This window comes from Anabrus simplex, chromosome 10 (assembly GCF_040414725.1).
Source record: "Anabrus simplex isolate iqAnaSimp1 chromosome 10, ASM4041472v1, whole genome shotgun sequence".
Taxonomy (NCBI): Eukaryota; Metazoa; Arthropoda; class Insecta; order Orthoptera; family Tettigoniidae; genus Anabrus; species Anabrus simplex.
The window spans coordinates 50,721,234-50,732,395 of NC_090274.1; the positions used below are offsets into that span (position 1 = coordinate 50,721,234).

Consider the following 11,162-nt stretch of genomic DNA (forward strand, 5'->3'; position numbering starts at 1 on the left):
CCTAGGCCTTTCCTGTCCCATCGTTGCCATAAGACCTATCTGTGTTGGTGTAACGTAAAGAAATAAAAAAAATTATATTCAAAAGAGACTCCCTGACGTGTCCAGGTAAATACTTTGCTTGCTAGATGTGCGCACATCATCTATTGTCATGTACGCTCCAGCTATATTTAATCTTTGGCTTGATATCAAATTAAGGTCCCTGGTGATTGCACATAGTTAAAACAGCTCAAAAGATCTGTGTTAAATGATCAGCAAACGTATTATGAACTCTGTAGTAAACTTCAATGAATTATCATCAAGATAATCAGAAATATGCATCCATAACTAACGTTATTGGGAAATTAATTTTTGCTCAAAATGAGGTTTTTATCAATTAAATTTAAACTGAGTATAAGGTTAATAAAAGATGCCAGCGGTAGTAAAAGCCATAGCTTTGAGAAAGTATTAAATAGAACAAGGGAATATTCTGATGACATATACACAGAAGGAACGGTACAACCAAAGATGATCCTCTGGCAAGGATTTGAAGTGGAACCTCAGAAGAGGAAACAAAATACTGCGGTGTTAAAAGTGTGTAGTTCCTTACATGATTACAAGGACTGTATCATCTTGTTCTTCCTACTTATTTAAGGATTTTTCATTACATCTATCATTTTTCTGTTTTCTCTACTGATTTTGATTACTTTACTTTTTGTTAATTTTATTTCCATGCCTGCTTCAATTACCCTCTACCAGAAAGTTAGATGTTCTTCCAATTTTTGTTGATTTTCTTCCTATATTGTCACATCATCTCCATAGGCTATTACTTGGATATCTAGGAGTGCATTTAATTACATATTGTAATTAGCTTCACCAATATAAATGAAAATCCACAGCCTGTTTTTTTTTTGCTAGTGGCTTTACATCGCACTGACACAGATAGGTCTTATGGCGATGACACAGCCTGTTTCCATTCATTCTACTGGGTCAGCAATGTATTGAATGAAGCCCAATCTAGCAGTGAGGATAGGAATTATGCCAGCTTTTGAAGCCTGTTGCACTTGTCTGGGGCAGTGATTAATGACTGGCAGATGAAATGATATTGGAGAATGTTGGTGGACTGAAAGATGATGGAAACCAGAGTACCTGGAGGAAATCCTGTCCGGCCTCTGCTTTGTCAAGCTTAAGCCTAACATCGAGTGATTGGAATTTGAATCATAGAACCCATCAGTGAGAGATGGGAGTGTTGCTGCCTGATCCAAGGAGGTTCTAGCCTAGGCAACATAATATACCTTTAACCTGAAACATTTAAATATAATCCACCGCACATGGTACTACTGTGGTAGTAAAACATTTCGGGTATGTGCAATGAAGATATTTTCAGTTCCGTGATAGAATGCCCAACAGTGGTTAGTTTCTCTGCCATCCGTTGAAATAAAATGGAATACTGAAATGACATACAGGCAGCCCAAATTTTACCAAAACACAATGCCTGTTCTTTGTAGTTTAGGCCACTGTACGGTTATTATTAGTACTAGAAACTATGATAATGAAAGAAAGAGATATCAGCAAAGTGCAAAGGAATCCATGAGGAGCAGGAAGAGCAAGAAGAGAGAGACTTGAGTGAAGTACAAAAAGGGGAAAACTTGAAAGACTTGATACTCAGAATAATGAGTTAGATGGAAGTGAGTGGCAGGGGATGAATGGAAAGAGAGACATATGGCTGAAGTGAATGAAGGATTGAGTTGAGGAGACTGGAATGGAGGGGTGAAGGAGAGCTTATATTATTTTAAACCTGTCCAGTGGTTGCAAAATCTGCTAAATGATAATCTACTGAACATAGCATAGCACAAATTGTCATAGTATTAGGCAGATATATATTACATGAGAGCAGAAGCCCTGGCAAGTATTTGTTCTGTAAATGGGAAAGTGTACAGCCACAAAATGATGGCATATTCTGGAGAAAATTATACCCATAGAGTAGTTTATGAATACATTCTTACATGGGAGTGTGATTACTGTGAACGTACAGAGGGTGATGGGACCTGGGTAGTAAGTCATGTACGGTACCTATTGAACCACTTAACGTCAATGCTTTCATTCCTTAGGTTATCAGAGTGAAGGTAATCAATATTTTTACAATGTGTAGATATGATTTTTAAAATAGATAAATTCACTGTTAATACAAGGTTTCATCTTTTTTTTTTTTTTGCTAGGGGCTTTACGTCGCACCGACACAGATAGGTCTTATGGCGATGAGTTTCATCTTTTGCATAATGATAATGATAAAGAGGAAGTGTTCATTGTGTGCAGTTGAACAGGAGCTATAGTGAACAATATGAGCTGCTGATTTCACAAATGCAGTCACTAGATATCTGATGAAAACCTCTATTACAAATACAGTGATGAAAGCCGTGAATTGCTCCTCTTGCGTAGAGGTGACGTAGCTCAAAAATGCTTGCATTCACTTCATCATTGTTCATGGCCATAGTATTAAAGAATTTAGGTCTATTTCTGCAGTTTTCTGGAGTTGTTTGTCCATCAACCTTTTAGTACCTACCGGGGTTGGGGACAGATTATAAGTTGTCATCAGGTGACATGGCTGTGTCAGATGTTGTAAGTATAGTAGTTACACCAGTACTTTTCCATTACCAGCACTTGAATAGCTGTTATATACCTCTGCTGTATACACTGGCCCATTTAATTCATTGATGAATAATTTATTTATCCTGCCAAGCTGGCATTCTTTACATATAATAAGGTGGATACACTCATTACAGCGGGCTTGTTTACAATTCTAGACAAGTATGCATATAACTAAATGTTTGATAAATACTGGAAATGAGCAAGAAAAGAATACATTATATAATAAACATAGAAAAATGAGTGGGCAAGAGTAAGTAACAGGAAGAGGACAAACTGTTATTCATGGAAACAAAATGATGAGGACAATCTCCATATCCTCATGCACTGCTGTCGTCAAATAGATGGGCTCCATCATCAACACCATCTATTTTTCTTCCATACTTGTCAAAATGCCTTTATTGAATGTTGACGCCCACCCTCTTGATGAAATTGGAAGCAGAAATGAAATTATAAGAGCATTAAAGTATGAAGATGTCAATATATTCCTTGTCCTCTTACATTCTAATGTTTAGACTCTTCTCCTCTTTCTATTGTTCTCTCTTCCCATACCAATCTGTCCTTACATTTAACATATTGTATTTTTTTCATAAATAGCTTACAGTTCAGGGGGCCCCAGGTTTGATTTCATAGCAGGGTGTCGATTTTACCTGTGTACTGTTAATTCCTATGGCTTGTTGAATAGGCATTTTTGTTTGTCTCAAAACACATCTTCATCCACACACAGTACTAGCCACTGTAGAAACACCTGTTCAGATACTGTTGGCACCAGGAAGGGCATTTGGCCGTAAAACTGGGTCACCAGGGGAGTTGGTTGTATGGTTAGGGGCGTGCAGCTGCGAGCTTCCATGTGGGAGATAGTGGGTTCGAACCCCACTGTAGGCAGCCCTGAATATGGTTTTCCATGGTTTCCCATTTTCACAGCAAGCAAACACTGCCGCTGTACTTTAATTAAGGGCACAGCCACTTCCTTTCCGCCCCTAGCCCTTTCCCATCCAATCATCACAAGTGTCAGTGTGACATAACGCCAATTGTAAAGGTAAAAAATAAAGAAACTGGGTCAAATCCACACATGTGTCTACCCCAAGAGGTTGGAATGATTAAATGAAATATCAGTGAATTATTGGAAAAATCAGAATCTAAAAGAACACAAATAAGAAAATTAAAAAGAAAATATAGAATAGTAAACAGGAAAATCAAAGAGGGTAGAGAAACTAGAAAACAGCTAATGAGGGAACTGAATAGAGTGAAAAACGAAGCAATGGCATACTTCAAGAGGGTAATGACCACAAAGGGAAATGGAAAAGGCTGTATTCATGCATCACGAATCAGAAAGGAAAAGGAATCCAAATTCCTACAATGGTGGGAGACGGGGGTGAACACTATACAACAGACATTGAGAAAGCAAACCTATTTAGTAGGGAATTCAAAGATTCAGTAGAAGATTGTCAGGAGTTGGAAACTGAAACAGAAGACAGAAAGGGAGACACACACAGGGAAACAAGAAGCTTCTCATTCACAAATGAAGATATTTTCAGAGAAATCACAACTGCTTTAGCAAAGAAAAGCAGCAGGAAGTGATCAAATTACTGGGGAGGTATTAAAGACAATGGGGTGGTACATAGTGCCTTATTTAAAATTTCTCTTTGACTCTCATAAATAATAGTGTAATACCAAAGAAATGGAAGGAATCTATAATAATACCGATTTATAAAGGAAAGGGTGATGAAAGGAAACCAGAGAACTACAGACCAATCACCCTGACCAGTATAGTTTGCAAAATACTGGAGAGTTTAATATCAAAGTACATCAGAGGGATATGTGATGATAAAAATTGGTTCATAAGGAGCCAGTATGGATTTAGAATGAAATTTGCTTGTGAGGCACTACTGGTGGGATTTCAGCAGGACATATCAGATCAGTTGGATTCAGGAGACCAGTTAGATTGCATAGCCATAAATCTTTCCAAAGCCTTTGATAGAGTGGAACATGGAATATTATTAAGGAATTTGGAGGGAATAGGATTGGACATAAGGATTACACGTTGGATAAAAACATTTTCTAAATTCAAGGGTTCAGAAAGGCAAAGTAGGAAATAATGTACCGCAGGAAGAGAAAGTTTGGATGGGAATTGCACAGGGTAGTATAATCAGTCCATTACTTTTCTTAATATATGCAAATGATTTAGGGAATAATATAACATCAAAAATAAGATTGTATGCAGATGACATAATTGTTTGTCGGGAAATAAATAACATTGAGGATTGTTCAGAATTACAAAGGGATCTTGAGAGTATCCAACAATGGGTTGAAGAAAATAATATGAATGTTAATGGAGGCAAATCAACTGTTACAACATTTACAAACAGGAGTTTTAAAACTGAATTTGAATATTCTTTGGATGAGGTAGTTATCCCAAAAGATGTCAAGTGCAAATACAGATGGCAGATTTGAAAGTAATTTGCACTGGAAGGGTCATGTGGATGACATTGTTGGGAAAGCATACAGATGGTTACATGTCATAATGAGGCTACTTAAAGGATGCAACAAAGAATTAAAAGAGAAAAGTTACTTAAGTATGGTTTGTCCATTATTAGAATATGCAGATAGTGTTTGGGATCCTCACCAAGAAAGCAGCACACTGGGGTGAAATGCTGGCAAGCATGAATGAGTAAGCTGGAAAATGTATAATGTCCAATAACAGACCATTTATAATGGTATTATAAATTTACTCATTCAGGACAATTATTTCAGATTCTCTATGGGAATCAACATCTATATTCCCAAGAAAGCCAGTGCTGACAAGTGTGCACAACTACTGCACCATTAGCTTAGTATCTCATGCATGAAAATTTCTAACATGTATTATTTAAGAATGGAAAGACATGTTGAAAATGAGTTGGGAGAAGATCAATTTGGCTTCAGAAGAAATGTAGGAACATGTGAAGCAATCCTGACTTTACATCTGACCTTAGAGGATCGAATTAAGAAGGGCAACCTCATACATGGCATTCATAGATCCAGATAAGAAATTTGATAATGTTGATTGTACCAAGCTATTTGAGATTCTGAAGGTGATCGGGACCAGGTACCGAGAAAGAAGAATTATGTACAATCTATTTAAAAATCAGTCTGCAGTGATAAGAATCGAGGGTTATGAAAACGAAGCAGCAATTCAGAAAGGGATGGGGCAAGGCTGCAGTGTGTCCACCCTCCTTTTCTATGTTTATACAGAACAGGCATTAAAGGAAATCAAAGAAGAATTTGGAAGGGGAATCACAATCCAAGGAGACAAAATCAAAACCCTGAGGCTTGCCGATGATGTTGTTATTTTATCTGAGACTACAGAAGATCTGGAAAAGATGCTGAATGGTATGGATGGAGTCTTGAGTGAAGAGTACAAGATGAAACAAAGTAAGTTCAAAACAAAGGTAATGGAATGGAGTCGTATGAAGTCGGGTTATGCAGAAAATATTAGATTAGGAAATTAAGTCTTAAAGGAAGCAGATGAATATTGTTACTTGGGTAGAAGAATAACTAATGATGGCAGAAGGAAGGCAGACATAAAACGCAGGCTAGCACAAGCAAGGATGGCCTTTCTTAAGAAAGTTTGCTCACATCGAAGAGCACAAATAGGACTTGTTGATTAAAGGAATTTTGAAGGAGTTTCTGGTGTCTTATAATATGAGGATTTTTGGGATCCATTCTTATTGTTTGGGAATTTTGGGGTTTCTATGGCTTTAGAAATACAGGGTGAAGCGAAATTCGCGCACTCGGGCGTCACAGCGCGACTCCTCACATGCCAGCAATAAAAAAAAGTCTCTTACAAAAGTTCGTCCTACGAGTATATCCAGGAGAAAAAGGACGTTGAAGAGCGGCAATCTGGCAACACTGTAACAACATGCAGGGCAACTACCTCTCTCACAACGTATCATTCGTGCTGTACAGGTGGTGCAGTGGATAGAGTTTTGGGTTAGCATGCAGGAGGTCGAGGGGGTCGATCCTGGTTTAAGGCGTATATTATTTATTTCGTAAATGTAGTCCAGGTGGTATGGTATCTGGCATCTTAATCGTTAACGGCGATTGCAGCGGGTCCTCTGGAAACCGTTTGCACTTACATACTACGATTCTAGAAATGCACAAACATTTGTTTTCATTGGTCAGCTTTGAAAGACGCCCTTTCCACGTCGTGGGCGTGAATTTATTCGCACCACTTCATGTACTAGATGCATTACGTGTTCAGCGTTACTAAATTTTGTAAATGTAGGATACACGTGACCTATGAAACGGCGTCTTACTGTATTACAGTATGTAATGTCCGATGGAAATTTGCAAATAAAAAAGTGCGCTTCAACCTAGGATCGAACCCTCGACCTCCTGCATGCTAACCCAAAACTCTGTTCACTGCACCAACTGTACAGCACGGCTAGTATGTGCTGACAGAGGTAGTTACCCTACATGTTGTTACTGTGTTGCCAGATTGCCACTCTTCAACGTTCTTTTTCTGCCGGATGTACTCGCGGGACAAACTTTTGTGAGAGACTTTTTTTTAATTGTTGCATGTGAGGGGTCGCGCTGCGACGCCCGAGTGCGCGAATGTCGCTTCACCCTGTATAAAGTTGCACAGTAAAAGGGAAAATATCAGAGACAGTATGTCAGTGTAATATGTGTAAGGTTCCATTTCATCTAGAACAGTGTTTTAAAGCCTACCACAGAGAAATAAACTTTGAACCACATAATCTGATGAGGAAAAACTCTAAAATTTTATTTATCTAAGAGTATCTTAGTGTATTGGTACATACAAATCCTAATTATAACAGTGAATTAGTAGTTATATTAGTTGTACCAGTTTTGTGAACTAAATTAAGTGTTATCAGTTATTTCAGAGGGGACTTGTAAAATATTTAGCCCCAGCAGACGCAACTGTTCTAAAAATATTCTCGCTCTAATCGGTTAAAAATGTTTATATGAAGTGAGGAAATTTTGGATCATCTGCCTAAATACTTGCACAAAGTAAATTTTTGCTCAAAATATCAAGCTGACGAGCTTCAAATGATCATGTGGATAAAGTTTTTGACAGTTGTGTAAAATTGGAGACTCTTGTATAAATCAGCTTGTAAGATGGAAACTGTTTTGGAGGTTGGTCTGTTTACCCTCTTTACCTAGTACATTGTCACCTTTATCCATCATATCTTATATCTCTTCCCCTTTCCTGTATTTGCCCAACTTTGTTCTAAAGGCAAGACTGGGTGACGCGTCACTTGTTTCTATTAAGTACATGTATTTTTGTAGTAACTGTTTGAGATTGGCAACGTTTTTTGAAAGGGAATAACTACATCTGTGCTTGATTATTTAACACTTAGCTTGTTAAATAAAATTTATTCAGGTCTATTATGAACCAACGAATAGAAGGATGCATAACGGGAGAGTTGCCACAAGGACGGGTGACATGCCACCAGCCTGGGAAAGATGATGCAATGAGGTAGAAATGATGTAATAGTACATATTCCTATGAACAGTCTAACATTTAATGTGGAGAATATGTACAAAATATTTGCTAAATATGGTACATAGTATTAGAGAATCATTAAATGTAAATTACACGGTTATTCATTTTTCATAGTTCCATTGTTTTACTGTTTAACCATTACTTTTTCTTAATTAAAACTTTTTGGCGCACTTTGGACCTTCCACAATCACCACACATTTCTCCATAAATTGTACATGTCTCATGTAGCCAGTGTTTACACACTGTGCACTGGATCCAGCCTGCTTTGTTCTTTGTCACAAAATAATTCTCCCAACATTCCACACATTTATTACTGTCAACTTCATCTTCAGAACATTCCTCTTGGATTCCTGCAGAACTAAAGTTCTTTACCAGTCTGCTATCCACCACAGAGGCACTCTTCCCTTTCTGCTTCTGAGCACAAAACAACTGTTTATTTTTTGTGTTTATTGGTGTCATCAGCACTTCAGCTGACCTCTTCCTTGACTTATTTCCTTTCTGCAGACCAGGAATAGGACTTATTGATTGAAGGAATTTTGAAGAAGTTTCTGTTGTCTTCAAATATGAGGATTTTGGGGATCCATTCTTATTATTTGGGAATTTTGGGATTTCTATGGCTTTTGATATTGAAGGTTCTGGTGAAGGATTGTTATTCTTTGGAAATTCGGATAAAATTTCTGAGGTACTTGATGTTGAAAGCTCTGGGGAATCATTCCTATCATCTCTTGAGCCGGAAGAGGAAGATGTAGATGGAATGTCTGAAACATTATCGGAAATTCTAAAGAAATGATCAGGAATTGCATTGGGATCAAAAGGAAATATACCTGTTGCTTTGAACCCAATCACAGCATTTCCAACAGATGCTGCCTTCTCCCAGGCTCTACCGACCAATGGTCCCATTTGGTGTCTCGTCAGCTTTCTGTTGGGATGTGTCCTAATCCAGGTATCAGCCCCCAACTGGAAATACCGCCTGAATGGCCCAAAGAATGTGCGGTCTAGTGGTTGCAGTGCATGAGTTGAATGTGGTGGCAAACAAAGCAATATCACATCATTTTCTTCTGCTAAAGTCAGAAATTCCAGGGAGTTGGTATGGCTGCAATGCCCATCTAGAATCAGCAGATTGGTTCCGGGCATGCGTTGGTGCAAGTAGTGGGTTTTAAACCAACGCAGAAAGAGGTCACTACTGATGTAACTAGATTTAGGGTTCATGAAAACTTCTGACCCTGGAGGCAAACCATCCTCTAACTCAGCCTTATTGTTAGTCCCTTTCAAAATCATGACTGGAGGCAAGAAGCTTCCATCCGCAAATGAACAGGCAATTAAAGTCCCAGTTTCTCCCTTTTCAGAGCTGGTAACTTTCTGCATATCTTTGCAGCCTTTCATTGCAATGACTTTACCGGTCTTGTTGATCAGCTGTACTCTGCTCTCGGCCATACTGGCAATGTTTCCTGGCATCATATGCAGATTGTTTGCTGCAAAAATATCTTGTAATAAACTGAAGAACAAGGCGACTGATCCTCTGTTCATACCCAGGGCTCTTGCAGTGGATAGGCCCTCTGCTTGTTGCAAAGAAAGTTCTCCATTTCTTCTCAAAAAGGAGTTAAGCCAGTCTGGGCCAGCCATTTTCTTCTTGTCAGAGAATTTATGGCCTAACTTCAGTTTCTCAGCAAACTGATATGCAAGACGACGTACTGTTTGCTTGTCAGGGGCAAAACCAGCGCTGCAAAGTTTCTGGATATGTGTTACTAGTCTCTTTTCATTTTCTTCCCCAAAGACACCTAAAAAAAAAAAAAAGCAAATATAACCAATTATTTAACTCGCATCATAGACTATTTTACTTTTGGACACTGGATAGATATCCTATCTAATGGCTGGAACAAATTGTTTTAAAAGTTATAAATTAATTAGTACCTATTGTCTTATAAATTATAGCTGCATTGTTCTGTATTGACAGTAATTTTCTAAACCCTCAGCGACGAAGATCATTTGAGCGCTGCTTTACCCAGTGGACAGAAGATATTCAGGTGTGAGCACTTAGAAAATGCAGTGATTTCTTGTAAAATTCACTGGTAGAGTAATTTAGCTTAGATTATTTTCAAAAGCTTACAGTAGAGACTCAAAGGAATGTAGTTTACATCCCCTGACTTTATATTTACCTTGTAGTCCACCAATGGAGAAGAGACCTTCTACATTTTTTACGGAATGAAAGTGACTTTCTTGTATTTGCATGGGTTGTTTCACAATGCCATGAAAAATAGGATAAACATTGTCTCAGAAACATTGAGTGGATGAAATAGGAACAATTGTTCAAAGATTCATTTAGCACAACTCTCAGGTTAATGGGAACATTAGTTCATGAGAATGAGGGCAAGTACTTTGGTGCGTTCTGTCGCCTATTACTTGGTTGCGTGCAACATGCTCCCGTGTTCCATGCGTCCACTGTCACTTTGCTCAGTTCAGTCTCGTTTTGGTGCTACTGTTATCATCTGATTTATTATAACTTAATTACTTCTCACTTAAAAGCAAGGGAACAGGAAGGATTGCAACAACTATCGAGGTATCTCATTGATTAGTATACCAGGCAAAGTATTCACTGGCATCTTGGAAGGGAGGGTGTGATCAGTCGTTGAGAGAAAGTTGGATGAAAACCAGTGTAGTTTCAGACCACAGAGAGTCTGTCAGGATCAGATTTTCAGTATGTGCCAGGTAATTGAAAAATGCTACGAGAGGAATAGGCAGTTGTGTTTATGTTTCGTAGATGTAGAGAGAGCATATGACAGGGTACCAAGGGAAAAGATGTTCGCCATACTAGGGGACTATGGAATTAAAGGCAGATTACTAAAAGCAATCCAATTCATTTATGTTGACAATTGGGCTTCAGTGAGAATTGATGGTAGAATGAGTTCTTGGTTCAGGGTACTGACTGGGGTTAGACAAGGCTGTAATCTTTCACCTTTGGTGTTCATAGTTTACATGGATCATCTGCCGAAAGGTACAAAATGGCAGGGAGGGATTCAGTTAGGTGGAAATG

General features: G+C 38.3%; 2 protein-coding genes across 4 annotated transcripts in view; one reads left to right on the top strand and one right to left on the bottom strand.

Annotated features, from left to right (window-relative positions):
* The window catches only part of LOC136882049 (zinc finger protein 665-like), a 93,718-nt gene that overhangs the window by 18,302 nt on the left and 64,254 nt on the right, over positions 1-11,162 (top strand). The gene's annotated exons all lie outside the window — the stretch shown is intronic.
* Positions 8,129-11,162, bottom strand: part of LOC136882347 (uncharacterized) — a 37,394-nt gene continuing 34,360 nt past the window's right edge. For all 3 annotated transcript variants that reach the window (XM_067154944.2, XM_067154948.2, XM_067154947.2), the window contains exon 7: positions 8,129-9,909. In XM_067154944.2, coding sequence (XP_067011045.2) covers positions 8,270-9,909 — 1,640 coding nt within the window. In that variant the 3' untranslated portion in view covers positions 8,129-8,269. The remainder of the gene's footprint in view (positions 9,910-11,162) is intronic.